Here is a 14,821-nt window from a genome sequence, read left to right as displayed (position 1 = left end):
TAAAGTTTAGGCTGCATTTTCAGTAGGAACACTTTCAGGTTTGGCAAAGTGTCGAGATTTTAGTTTCAGGTTTCAGCACTTCTTCCTGCTGGCACCCATGCCTCTGGGGTGCTATTGGGTAGCTGGGTCTCTTAGATCTAGCAAAAATACTCTTAACAGATTAGCATGCAATCACAAAATTTGGATAAACTTCAATTCCATGGAACTTATGGCTCTAAAGGACTTTTGTTTTTTTCAATTATTTTAATTATTGATATTGATTTATATATTGCAATTTGATGTACCTTATTTAAACTGATTTGTTTTAAAACATATTATATATTTCAGATGTTATATTATTATAGTCCGTTCCACAACCTGTGCGCATATATTGACGTGGATATCTCCACAACCTTCTGATGGATTTTAGTGATAATTGCCTCGAACTCTAGAATTGTTGTTAGTGACGTTAAGCAGAATTTTTTTTGCATCGGTTACAGTGTCATACTTTGGAATTTTTCTTCTTTACGGTATATAAAAAACGAAGGATCTGGGATGAGTGAATGTATGGATGGTTTACATTAACAATATATACAATGTATTATGTTGTGATTATGATCAATGAACTCCCCACAAGGTTGACCAGGCATGAGATTCATGTGCACTACTCACTAACATTGTTACCCTGGGTTCAAAATGACACAGCAAATTGTACACTTTGTACACAATGGACATAAATATTTGTTAAAATTAATGATTGTGATTTCTACATTCATGAAAACTGAAAACAATATGGATTAAACATGCACATTTGTCACATTGGGGTATTTCTCCAGAGAGGCGAAGCACAGAATTCTTTAAAAAAAAATTTATGGCATGTCAGTGAATAGCATCTATTATTAACAGACAGAACACAACCAGGAACTTGAAAGTGGAGAGGTCAAATCAATAATTATGTCATTTTAATTATGCATCTCTGGTATTTAAAAACTGCGGTCCTTTGAAAGGTTATACTGTGCAAAACTTACATGGAATCTGTTTGGTGTTCAAGAAGTTCAGATTCAGTGACATGTCACGTAATTACATTCGAAGGCTAGTGAATATTATTCAGGAATGGCAAACACGTACCTTCCTTGATGGGCGACCAGTGGATTTTCGTAACATGTCTAGTGTGACCTTTATGAGTTTTCTTGCTCAACAGTTGCTCAGGGATTATGTCTTTGTGAAAGGCATTTCTCCTCATACTGTCGAAGACAGGCGTAAATATTTGAAGATCCCCCTGGTTTTTGACATCAATGTCTTTATCCGAAAAAATGTTTAAGCATCTTACCGGCTGTTTGTGTAGTCCAAGATATTATTGTATGTCCACCAGGCTAGAGATAAATTGTAAACGCTGTGAGCCTGTTTTCATTGCTGTAAAGTACTGTATAGACCTGTAAATTCTCAGTCAATTAACTGAAATCAGTCAATTTGTCAAATTCAAATATTTAAAAAAGGAAAGAAAGAAAGAAAGAAATAAAAAAAGAAAGAATTCACAAATCGTAGTCGAATGACCGTAAAATAATTAGGAGTGTTCCACAGCGCTACGCATAGCTCATGAGGACCGTTTATATTGCCAAGACAAAGCGAGGCTTTTTATAAAAGGCGTGTCTGAACACTTCCCTGGGTATTTTCACACATCCTTCGTTAAATTATTTTTTCACTTTCCAATCCGTCGTGATCCCAACTGTAGCCAATTTTAACTGAGCCACCGAGCGATAAATTTCACTGTTTCATCTAAGCCAAAATTGACCACATTTACCCTTCGAGTCTCAAAACTATGATAAAGTAAATTGCGAATGCCGCAAGTCCGTTATGTAGACATCTTCAAATCGAAAGGTAGGATAGATTGTAGTAACAAGATATGAAGTGAGTAGAAAAGTGCCAGAAGACAATAGAGAATAAAAATTTTTTTCGCGCGGTGGTGGGGTTTGAACCTGCGACCTTATTGGTACAACAACTCCGCCTGGCAGGTGAGAGCGTGGCTCTACCGTGTGAGCTATCCACGAACACAAAAATATTCGTTTCAAACCCAAAGTCATTTCTAGATCCCTCTCTCACCCACTTCTTGAGATCGCCGATTCGTTCGCCACCATCGCGAAGAAATTTTGACCAGCAGTTAAGCTTAATAGCCAATATTCTCATCACAAACATATAACATAGAAACGATTGAGACATTGAGTATGCTCCGGTGTATGGGGTGAATTTTTAATTCAGAAAAGTGAGTGGAGCAGGCACTTATGTTGGTAACAACAAGATATGAAGTGAGTAGAAAAGTGCCAGAAGACAATAGAGAATAAAAATTTTTTTCGCGCGGTGGTGGGGTTTGAACCTGCGACCTTATTGGTACGACAACTCCGCCTGGCAGGTGAGAGCGTGGCTCTACCGTGTGAGCTATCCACGAACACAAAAATATTCGTTTCAAACCCAAAGTCATTTCTAGATCCCTCTCTCACCCACTTCTTGAGATCGCCGATTCGTTCGCCACCATCGCGAAGAAATTTTGACCAGCAGTTAAGCTTAATAGCCAATATTCTCATCACAAACATATAACATAGAAACGATTGAGACATTGAGTATGCTCCGGTGTATGGGGTGAATTTTTAATTCAGAAAAGTGAGTGGAGCAGGCACTTATGTTGGTAACAACAAGATATGAAGTGAGTAGAAAAGTGCCAGAAGACAATAGAGAATAAAAATTTAGATTGTAGTGCTGGGTCGAGTTTGAAACGATCAAATCGAGCGGGTTTTCGATCGAGTCCTCTAAAATCGAGTCGGTTTCGGGCGGGTTTCGAGTCAGTGACGTCATCGAGCAGTGATTCGTTTGAAAAAAAAAAACACTAGCAACTCGTTTGCCACAGGAAACTTCACATACCCCTCCCTCTCTTATGTCTGTGGCTGGCTTGACTGCAGCTGGTTATGATGGGGGCTGCCAGATGGCCAAGTTCAAAATTGGTTACTAAGAAACGCTTTTCTATTATTATTCATTAAAAAAAAAAAATCTTTTATTTAAAAAAAATGAAAAGATAAGTTTATCCAACTGTAGTCGATTGTTTTGTTAATCAAAACAAATGAGTTTTTCAAGGGAGTCAGAATGCTTGTGGTGTTGGGCTATTTGGGGTCTATTTGACTACTTGGGCAAGAAGAAATCTGGCTGTCTGGCAGCCTTGATTATGATCGTTCGTCGCATCACACACACACACACACACACACACACACACACACACACACACACACACACACAAGCCATCAAACAGTTGTTGATGGTGAAGGGTTGAGACCCCCCCCCCCCCCCCCCCCCTCCCACCACCATCATCCCGCTGTCACCTTAACATTTCATATGTCGCGCCAAAAGTTGTCGGCCGCCCCCACCTCCCATAATTTGTCACTGGTCGTCATCGCCTCTTGTGTGTGCGGGAAAGGTCGTGCCTTTCATTTCATTATTTGAAAAATAAATGAACAAGAATGGTGTGTTTTTATTAGGTAGGTAGATAATAATAATATTTAGCAGGTTCCACACCCAGACACACACGGATTGCCCGGACACGATGATAACGATGCCGACGACAATGGATGACGATGATGATGATGATGATGATGATGATTATCGTGTTTCTGTTTAAAAAATGAAATACTTTAGCAGGTTCCACCCCCACCCCCCACACGGATAGACCGGACCCGAAGATGATGATTGTGGTTTTGCTGGCTGTTACGGCTGTGATGAGGATGATGATAATGATGATGATGATGATGATGACGATGGCGCAGATAGTGATTATTTGTTCGGTCGCTCAGTGGTACGGTGTCTCTTGTCACAAAATCAAGCCTTGTCAATGGCCGGATGAGTGACAGTGATTGTTGAAAATTGTGATCCAGACGTTAAGTCCGTGTGTCAGGCACTTGACTCAGGTGTGAATGTATTCTTATCTTATAAGCAATGACGGGTATTGTAAAGAGCTTTAATACAAAAATACTCCAAACAGCGATCGGTACCTACTGTACGAAATGGATGTATGGTCGATATGGCGTGCCGGAGGAATAAATTAAATAAAATATTGTGAAGTTCATTGAGCATGGTAAATCCTTGGAAATGCGCTTTGAACTAATACACCTGCTAGACAACTCCGATTCCAATATAAACGACTGATTAATATTCCCATATATAAACTATAGTTAGCTGAAAATCTTTCTTTGTCGGGACTCCAAAAGTATGGAACGAATTAGACAAAGAAATCAAAGGGTCTTTTAGGAGCACTGATTGATTTTAGATTGATTATTACATTGAAATGTGTTGATATTTATTTTATCCATTATTATTAGGGTGGTGGTGGTGGTGGTGATGATGATGATCCCGCTGATATGATGGTGATGATAAATAAATTAAACATAATTCCCTTTATTCATCCCATAGGGGAGATTCGTCTTTCGGGTCTATTCTAAGGGAAGACTGGAATAACCCAAGCGATAGCCGCAGTGCAGCGCCGCAAATTTAGTTAGGGCAAGGTGACTTGCTCAAGACCACTCAGCGGCGGGTGATCGAACTCGGTACCTTTCGGGTGCCAACCAAAGACCGTACCGCTGCCCCTGATGATGATGATGATGATGATGATGATGATGATGATGATGGGAACTAACAAAGAATACACAGGCATCTAAAATTGAAACATTCCATATTCAAAGCTAATGTTTTACTTTAAAAAATTGAGCTTTACAATATCCACTAAATGTGATCAAAGCGCTTTGTAAAGGGTCCCCGGTCAACAGCAACATTTAATATGTAGGACGGGACATGCCGCCTGTTAGGCGATATTACAATTTTTCAGACAAAGACAACGCTGTTAACGGCCAGGTACTCATTTTACACCTGAGTACGGTGAGAGAATGTGAGTAAAGAGCCTTGTCCAAAGACTCAACTATGCACCGAGCGCGAGGCTCGAACCCAGGACTTTCCGATCCCAAAGCGGGTGTCATACCACTAGACCATTATAATGCACGAGAGCCATGGTCGACTAGAGTACTACCTATAGTTACGTCATGACTAGACCACATAGCCGCACTACTGTAGGAGTGTTCATTGATAGAGGGATGCGTGTGTGTCATAGAAATAGCCTTAGTGTGTGTGTGTGTGTATGTGTGTGTGTGTGTGTGTGTGTGATAGTCAAACTTTAGTAGGTTTAATGAAGTCTTGTCACACACGCGTGATACACCTATACGAATTTCCCTGCCACTGCCACCCAGACACACTAACATCTGACAAGGAGTGAGGGCTGTGGAAGAACCACAGACTACCGTGTGCAAACATTGGCGATTGGTATCGGATGGCAAACTGTGATCGTTTGAATTTGAAATGATTCGAAACACTCGTTACCCCTCCGCTCGCTCGAATCCTGATCGTCTCAAGCTCGTCTCACGTGTCAAGATCGTCTCAAGCTCACAACCCGCTTGATCGTTTTACGATCGAGTGATCGTTTTACTAACTCGCTCTTCCGGCATTGAGATCGAGCACTGACTCGTGGCTTGGCGCTCGGTCGTCGATCGAGTAAAAGCGATCAAATAACCCAACACTAATAGATTGCTACAACTTGCTACAACAACAAGCACATTTCGATTGCCTCACGTTGTAAACAAACTGGTTGACCGTTTCTTCACTGATTGAGTACCTGATCATAAGGAACAATGGTAAGTAGCCTAATTAATTCCCGTGCAAATCAGGACGTTTTCTGGCATTGTTTTGCTCAAGCCCAAGCGAGCTTGCTGTTTTGTGGCGATTTACCTTCATTTCGATTCTTTGAATTTTTCCGCTACGCCTGCCGAAGTTTCTTCTTGATAATTCACTTCTACTTAATAATTCAGTGTATTGGCCTGAAGTCATATTTATTTAAGTTTTTTTTTCTCTGTCATTTACTGATTGAAAATCAAGTTTGCTCATTGCTACATTATTCTAATGTTCTCACAATGGCTGAGCTGTTCGTGGATCGCAATTCAGACTTGTCGAGCATCGATAAAGATGTGAGTCCCGTGAGGAATAAATTCAATTGGTCATGGCTAGAAGTTAAAGATGATACTGGTGATTATTTTTCTATGTCAAAAAATTCCAGAGGCAGGAATATGACTTTGATGAAGTCATCTTTACCTATATGAATGACATGCTTATTTAGCATTCCTTCTACATCAAATTATGGCAGTCATACTTCCAGTAAGAAAAAACACCCACTATTTTGATATATTGTATTTATCACTCTCCTCTCCAATGATGCCCTTATTTTAAAAAAAAATAATTGAATCTTCAGTTTGTCGAAGAGTTTCAGTCAATTTTTATAGAGCTCATTTACAGGTCTAACTGTTTAAAAGATATCTACTGTTACACAATTTGAAATTTGCGATATTCCATGTGCACGGGACTTGGAACAGACTATATTCTGGTAGACATTTTTGATATAATTTTTCTAAAAACTATTACTGTTTTTATTATTATTATTATTATTATTATTATTATTATTATTATTATTATTATTATTATTATTATTATTATTATTATCATCACCATCATCATTATCATCATCATCATCATTAGTAGTAGTAGTAGTAGTAGTAGTAGTAGTAGTAGTAGTAGTAGTAGCAGCAGTAGTACGATTAGTATTTTTATTAGTATTATCAATATTCTTCTTTTTCTTCTTCTTCTTCTTCTTCTTGTTATTGTTGTTTTATTATCATTATTGACAGGGAGAGTTTTCCTTTCTGCGTGATGAGCTCATTGAGGGAGGCAGGAAAGGGGAGATGACCAATGGCACCAAGTACACAGAGGTGCGGCAATATGTCACAGATGTCCATCTAGTCAGATTTTACTTTGTCACCCGCTGTTACAATGCTTATGTGGAGAGCATCTTGAGTGATTTGAAGCAAGAGCCATTCCCCGACATCATTATTATGAATTCTTGTTTATGGGATATCACAAGGTACGTATTGCTGTACTGTTGACTAAACCCAATTTTTTATTTTCCTTTCGGCCATACAATTTTTGTTTTAATCTTGATTAACCAGCTAACTGCCATGCTCTGGAAAGAAGTGTATGAAAAATTTGGCTTTCAAATGTGGATTAAATAACCCTAAACATGGCAAATACTCCCAAACCTGGGATTTTGCAAAGAAAAACATAGGGCCATTCCCTGTCAAGTGGAATTAGGAACCACACCCCTATTGATTTTCCTCAAACTTTGCTCAATTATAGATATCTATGAGACATGAAGAGAACCAAATTTTCAGTTCAGAATATGGATATTTTAATTCTTTACAATTATTTGAAATGTCCTGGTTATCGAATACACTATATCAAAGTCCATTTGACAGTCTATGCTCTGGAATAATCTCTGTTACAAAATATTGTGAGTCTCATTGTCACAATTATATCATAATCACTTCATGTATATACTCTGTTAATTAACTACACTGTGGTTTGTATGAAGTTGGTCGACATGTCTTCTTAAGGTTGGTCCATCCGGCACAATTTTTACATCAAACATTCGATTTCCAATGACTGATGTTACAACTGCTGGCACCCACTTGTCCTTACACCCCCTCTGAAAGGACGGTATAACACTGGCTGTTCACGTTGAACTACGGTTTCAACAATTAATTAAGATTCTCACAGCTGTGAGGCAGTAGAACATCCATCTTCGCCCATATCTGTTGACAAATTAGAAGTTCGCTTGTGCTGTAGCCCCTGCACTGGAAGTTCTCTGGTACTGGATCAAGAACTCGTGAAAAGCCTCACTGGTACTGAAGCTTGACTTCCTTAGCAACTTTTTAGATGACTGCACTTGTCTCTCTGCTGCACCGTTGGTCTCTGTACGATACAGAGCTCCTTGCAGGTGTTTAATGCCCTGGCTCTCGCAGAAACTGGCAAACTCAGCTGATGAGAAGCACTGCGCATTGTCAGTCACGATGATGTATGGGTACTCAAAGTGTGCAAAATCCTCGTCCAGCTTTTGAATTGTTGCCTTCGGATGTCATCTGGTGGACAAACGGATACTTGGAATATGTGTTCACAATCATGAGCCAGTTGCGTCCTTTGAAATTCATGGCATGGTCAATATTGACATATTCCCATGGTTTATCAGGCCTAATCCATGGTGTACTGACTGTATTGGAGGCATGTTCTGGTTCTCAGCACACGACATGCATCCTCTGGTGGTGTTGACAATTGCTGCAACGATTCCATGCCAGTATACAGCTGTTCTGACTAGCTGTTTCATTCTTTGCATTCCAAAATAGCCCAGATGTAGCACTTGAAGAATTCGTTCTTGAAGCCAATCCAGAATTTTGTTGTTGTCTATGGCAGGTCTGCTAAATTGTTCAGTGTTACCAATTAGGCACCATCTAATTTCCATCTGATATCTCCATCTTTGGCCAACACAGTCCATTATCAAATCTTTCAACTCAAATTCTCAGATCTGATTTTGGACCAAACAAATTAAGTGAAACAACCCCTCTACCCCCTTTGCCCTTGCATGGCAGTGAAGTTTACTTTGTTGATTTCCCCTTTCAGATATGGCAAAGAATCAATCACGGACTATAAGAAAAATCTTGTCACTCTTTTTGATCGTTTCAAAGAAGTCCTGGAGGATGACTGTCTCCTAGTTTGGAATACGACTTTGCCAATCTCAACACAGGCCAGAGGAGGATTTCTCGTACCAGAGATTGAATTCAGAACAACAACACTCCGCCTTGATGTTTTAGAAGCAAATTATTATGCTCGATCTGTAAGTGTTGTCAATTTTACCCTTTTTTTTTTGGGGGGTCATTGTTCCTAATCATCAACATAATAAAATATGTAGTGTCATGAATGGTTATTATGAATTTTAAAAGAACAATATTATTATTTTTTCTTTTGGATTAGAAACATCAACAAGAACGTTCAATCTGACTGTCAGTTGATTTATATAAAGAAGAAGAAGAAGAAAAAAGAAGAATTGTGCTGTAAAGTAAAGAAAACAACAAAAGAACCCCCCAAAAAGTGAAATCATCATGAAAATGTTTGCTTTTTTAATAGCTTCAGGGCCAAATGCATTTGTTTTTCATTTTTTATCTTTGTGGAAGGAACAGGCCTTGTGCAGTTAAGTGAATTTATAGACCAGCCCATACAAAATAATAATAATGAATCATCCCTTAATTCTTCTTTTATCAGTTTAACAATATAATTGTATTACAACTAATGTAATGCAGAGAAAACTGCATGTCTGCAGCGCTAATCAATAAACCAATAATGCATGCACCATCATTCATATCTCTTCTGAATAAGCAAATTATTTCTGAGCTAGATGGCGACAGTGAGACTAACGCATAGGAGGCATTTTTAATAAGTTCGCTGATCAATGCAATTCACATCCTTGGAAAAGCATTGAGCAATGTAAAGCAGGCCATAATACAAAATTGTTACAAAAAAGCTGGTTTTAATCATATTGAGAATGGAGATCAGGTTGAAATAGTCAACAAATTAGAGACACCAGTTAACATGACTGATGGAGAATTTGATTTCCAGATAGATTTCGACAAAGACTTACAGACATCAGAAATGCCTCTGATATAAACCAGGTAGTGACAAGGCAAAAGATGACTGAGGATCCAATCGACGAGGAGGAGGAGGAAGAGCCGTTTATAGAGCCATCTTCATAGGAAGTTCTTGAGGCAGTAATTACAATACGACACTATGCTATGAGCAGAGGGAAGAATAGCATATTGTTTAATGTGGAAGAAATTCAAAAAAATTTTCTCTTGACCTAAGCATGAAGAAGAAACAAATAAAAATAGATTTATTTTTCTCCATAAAGCAATGACCAGATCCCGGATCCATGTGATTATTATTGTTTATGTGTACATAATAAAATGTTACCTTTATCTCCATATTGAAAATGGAAATTCACAACATTAAAAATAACCTGTTTAGATTGCATAAGTATGAACTTGCAATATAATGGATACATTTAAAGCAAAGGACAGCAATACTCCCAACTAATTCTATAAAATCTTTTTTTTTGTCACAGATAATTGCAGAGCGTGGATTTGACGTTTTGGATCTCCATTTCTATCTTCGACACCATATGGACAAAAGGGTTCGTGATGGAATTCATTGGGATATGATGGCACATCGCTACATTACAAATCTCTTGCTGAGTCACGTCTGCAAAGCTTTGGATGCTCCAAGACCATCCCATAAACCAGCTCCATTCAGTAGCTATCCAAAACAATATGATGGAAATTCTCTGTTTAATAATTTTAATAACCCAGATTTCATACCAAATCCAATAAGTCAAAGATGTCCTTCAGACACAAATGAGCTGCAGTTTGATAATTGGCAACAGCCTACAATGCAAGCAGGTCAAAGGCGGGGTTCTGTATTGAATACTATTTCCAGAAACTTTTTTTCAAATATATTTTCTTCTATAAATTGTTGTATCCCAACTTTGTCAGGTAGAAATTTTCAAAATGATGACAATAATTTGAGACAAGGATGGCATAGTTCTTGGAATAGACCGCCTGTGCATTCAAATGAGGTGTTTGGCCATGACCCTTATAGAGGTCATGGCAGGGGACCCTATGAAAGGGAGAACAGGAGAACCAGGGATAGGTGGAATTCACCAGATGATAACAATCTTCCATTTGGTAATATAATGCCTTTAAATAATAATTTTAATTTTCCACCTTGTTCCAGTTCAGTCTTTCTGCCCGGCCAGAGGCCATTTAGTGGTCCTGGCCCAATCCACACAAATCCATTGTATAATAATCAACCCCTGTTTGAGCCGTACCAACAAAACGATTATCAAGGACCATCTCATCCCAGGAGAAAGAACAGACGCAAACCTTATAATCGTAATTACTGATTGCAGACTTTTCATATTTTCATGTTTCTGCCAATTCTATCAATAAAAATCATGGTATGTCAAATTTTATATGTTCAAATTTGGATAAATGAATACAGTTTCCTCTTGATTCAAAATTTTAGTGGAACATTGATTTAAATGTTTTTTAAAATTCCAACAAGGAACTTAATTTCTCTGTCAGAAAACAATGACTCAGGACTTTACACTTTGGTCATAAACTTTCACTTAATATATCAATCAATTGTAATAACTTGTCAAAATACCTGAAATATTAGGCTTCAAAAAAGTGTTAGAAGAGACATTTAGATCAATTGGGTTTCATCTTAATATATTGGTAAATGAAGAAAATATTTTCTTGCCAAAATTTGAAAGGTGTTTTAATCAGTTTTGAAAGATTCTATAATGATGATTTGAAATCATGTATCTTAGATTGTGTCTCTGATTTCTCCATATTTTTTATTTCAAAGAAAATACAGCTATTATGTTGGTTGCCCGTGTCAGGCCTTTATATATATATATATCTACCTTGTGCCTTTTCCATGATTACAGGGGAAAATACCGTCAATCATGGACTGTGAAAAAAGATATTTTCATTCCTTAATGCCTTAAAATTTGATTTTGAATTGACAATTTGAGGTGGGTTTTTTTATTTGTTTTATTATAGTTTAGTTGAATTGATGTACCTGGCAACACACTTACAATGACATTAGATACCATGTTATTCTGCTCATAATGATGTTATATTTAGTCTCATTTTTTTCCCTTATATGCTCAAGTTCAAAATAAGTATTCACTCATTTTTTGTCCTCAATTATCTAAAACGGTGTACAACATATATCGAGTAAAAATTTGTATTATTAGACAGATCACATTATTGACAAGTTTAAGAAAGTCATGTGTAAATTTGGGGCAGCGTGGGTCTGCGTTATGGTCTTTGCTTCATATCGGAAAGGTACAGAGTTTGAATATCTGCTGCGTTGTGTCGTATTGAGCAAGTCTCCTCAACTGAGCTCAGTTTACAACACTGCACTGCGGCTGATGCCTGGGTTATTCCAGTCTTCCCTTGGAATAGACCCTAAAGAATTTTCCCTGTGGGATGAATAAAAGGAATTATATTTTATTTTATTTTTAATATCACATTGGGGATGATTTATATTAACTTTCCATGTGCTCAAGGTCATTGGTCACTTTGCAAAATTTGCTCAAAGTGACCCATATCGTGAAAAGTGTCCACAGCATTTGAAATATCTATCATCACGATTGGTCATTTTGTTCAGCTTCACACATGGGTACGTTTACAACTCTTATAAACAAACAAGTGTGTTTACATTTGTATAGAATTGCAATTGTTGGACAGCAACAAATCATGGGATTGATGTCTGGGCTGGACATAAAACTGAATATAGATCGCTCCCATTCATGTTTACAATGCCATTTTAAAAAAAGCACCCAGAAGGCGAAGATCATAAATTACACACAATCCCCGCCTCCCCATTTGCTTCTGTGTTGTATATGCACTCTCTCCTCAATGATTGGGTGAGTTTTATGTTTTTGATCATCACTAATCTCATTCCATAATTTAAGGAGACAATCAGAAAGTCCACCTGGCAAAGTTGGTTGAGGATTGATCTGTTGCAATTGATGCCCAGTAATGTCCTGCACATGCTCATTGCTGTTGACTTTCTTGCATTGTTTTGCATTTTAGTTTAGTCTCCCCTTGTCATTAATTCAAAATCATCTCATCTTTCTTCACGCATGTAATTTCAATATAAAGACTTTTGGTATAGTGATATAGCCATGTCTTTATTTGTGGGTTGCATTGTTAAATGTTTTATAAGAAATAACATTGAAGCTACCTTTCTTAATGTATCATTTTGGAAGTCAGTTATTAGACTAATACGTTTATCTGTGTTGATATTGCACATTGTCTTACTCAATTAAAAAAAAAGAATTATTTGATTTTTTTACAATGATTCCATCCATCCAAGCATTGCATTATTCTGTTTTTTAAATAGATGCCTTTTATCCCTTTTTACTTAAACTTTTTTAAAATGTATCTTTCATATTTTGAGATATTGTTAATTGTGCTATCAGTGGGTAGAATTCGCTTGAGGGTGGGGGAAAAATAACCTTCTGATTTTGTGGGTCCTACACTTGTCCACACCCTTACTATCTCTTCTATCCCCATATATTATTTGTCATTTCCATGTGGCTTTGTGTCCTGGCTCTGACAAGACCATTTGGTTTGATCTGGGCTCTACTTAGAATCATATGCTAACAAAAGAAGCAGTGAGATCTTTTTGTGAGAAGTGAAATAATTATAGTTATCATCATCATCATCATCAACATTGTTGCTGTTGTCTCATCATCATAGCCTTTCTCTCCCTAAATTAGGGTGTAGGCTGTTGACAACAATCCTTTGCCCCCATTATCCCTGGCCTGTCTCTTTATCCACGTTTGATTATTTTATGAAAATCTTGGAAACAAATAGTGTACAGGCAATATTATTGACTTGATTTATTCAGACTTAAGCCCATATAAAAGTTTCAAGCTTTGTGTTATAACATCATTTTTAAAAGAATGGATAATGGGGCCATAGGATAGTCACCTTATTTTTGCCAAAGATGTCACTTTGTTGAATTGCCTCCTTTGTAAATTAAATACAAAATCCCATACGATGGGAGCTAGTGAGGTTTATGTCAGAATATGAAAGGTAGACTATTACAGTGGCCGTTGCCTAATAACCCACCTTGAGTGACATTATTACCGGTCAATTAGCAGGGATGGATTATTAACCGAAGATGCTGGGTTTGGGAGGAAATGGGATGTCCACTGATAGTGTGTTCTTGGAATCTACATTTGTTCCTTATTTGAATCATTCCCCTTTGTCTTACTTTTTCCTCAAGTCCTTTTAATTGTACATCTAGAATCTTTTCAATTTTCTTCCTTTTTACTGGCGCTGATATGGCTTAAATGTGTTGCAAGCGCCGTAAAACCCTTAAAAACAAAAACAAAACATAATTTTTTTTTCTCCAGGCTGATGAGAATCAGTTGGGTTAGCCCTCCACCTCCTACCTCTTGTAAGATAGTCTTCCTGAATTTGTAAATTACACCCGAGAGAGAAGTGATTTGATTGTAGACTTCTAAGAAAAGTGACCATGAACCAAATGCTAATTCAGATGGTCTGTAAGACAATTTGATTTAGCTTATGTTAATTTGTTGCATATGTTGTTTAAAAAAAGTGGGTTATTGGACAAAAGTGGGATGTGAGAGGGTGGTTTTAATTATTAAAAATTCTGTTGTACAAGAATAAGTTATAACACAAGGTTTGTTACTAAGTGTTGACAGTTGTATCATGTTCTATCCTGTCTTCCAGGCTATATAAAACAAATTGTTGCCTTATTTTCCTCATTTATTGTTTTGTCGCTTTAATGACAAGAATCAATCATTAAAACCTTGCATATTAGCCAGTTAAATGCCGAACTCTTGGAAAAATTTGGCCGTTCTTCGTTTATCAATTGATTGAAATGACCCTCATCTTGGCAAAAACTCTCAAACCTGGCACTCACAACGTTTTCTGGCCAAATCTTAAATACAAGTTTTTACATGGTACAGCAGTTAAATTCCACAAAAATGTACATGTATCTTGTAGAAACGCCTTTTTATTGGCATGGCCACGATGAATATCTGGGTCTACCATGCATAAGAATTCCATGATGATGTTGTTGTTGTTGAATTGTGTCATAAGAATAAACATTACATTCTAGTTTTGATGTTACATAAAATGACGGGTTAAATGCATTTTATTGACCTACAATCCCTCCAGTCATTCAGAATAAATTTTTTTTTAAATATTAAAATACAAATCTTGTTTTATCATTAACATTTATGAATTGTTTACATGCATTGCTAAATTCGTTGGATGGG

At 37.3% G+C, this 14,821-nt stretch overlaps 1 protein-coding gene and 1 long non-coding RNA gene across 7 annotated transcripts in view; one reads left to right on the top strand and one right to left on the bottom strand.

Moving 5' to 3' along the window:
• LOC144964756 (uncharacterized) overlaps positions 1 to 1,237 on the bottom strand; it is a 6,017-nt gene extending 4,780 nt beyond the window's left edge. Inside the window, exon 1 of the long non-coding RNA XR_013643925.1 lies at positions 1,108 to 1,237. This is a non-coding gene — a long non-coding RNA (uncharacterized LOC144964756). The remainder of the gene's footprint in view (positions 1 to 1,107) is intronic.
• Positions 1 to 14,754, top strand: part of LOC144964754 (PC-esterase domain-containing protein 1A-like) — a 23,742-nt gene extending 8,988 nt beyond the window's left edge. The window contains exons 1-4 of one of the 6 annotated variants that reach the window (XM_078899341.1): positions 1,550 to 1,857; positions 6,741 to 6,973; positions 8,563 to 8,776; positions 10,058 to 14,754. In XM_078899341.1, coding sequence (XP_078755467.1) covers positions 6,795 to 6,973; positions 8,563 to 8,776; positions 10,058 to 10,894 — 1,230 coding nt within the window. In that variant the 5' untranslated portion in view covers positions 1,550 to 1,857; positions 6,741 to 6,794 and the 3' untranslated portion in view covers positions 10,895 to 14,754. The other 5 variants (XM_078899335.1, XM_078899339.1, XM_078899340.1 and 2 more) reach the window with 5 other exon arrangements.
• The last annotated feature ends 67 nt before the right edge of the window (positions 14,755 to 14,821 follow it).

The sequence above is a fragment of the Berghia stephanieae genome, chromosome 2, assembly GCF_034508935.2.
Source record: "Berghia stephanieae isolate SIO BIC M18660-M18661 chromosome 2, UCSD_Bste_1.3, whole genome shotgun sequence".
Classification (NCBI taxonomy): domain Eukaryota; kingdom Metazoa; phylum Mollusca; class Gastropoda; order Nudibranchia; family Aeolidiidae; genus Berghia; species Berghia stephanieae.
The sequence above is the reverse complement of the archived record's forward strand: the minus strand, read 5'-3'. Positions and strand labels throughout refer to the sequence as shown.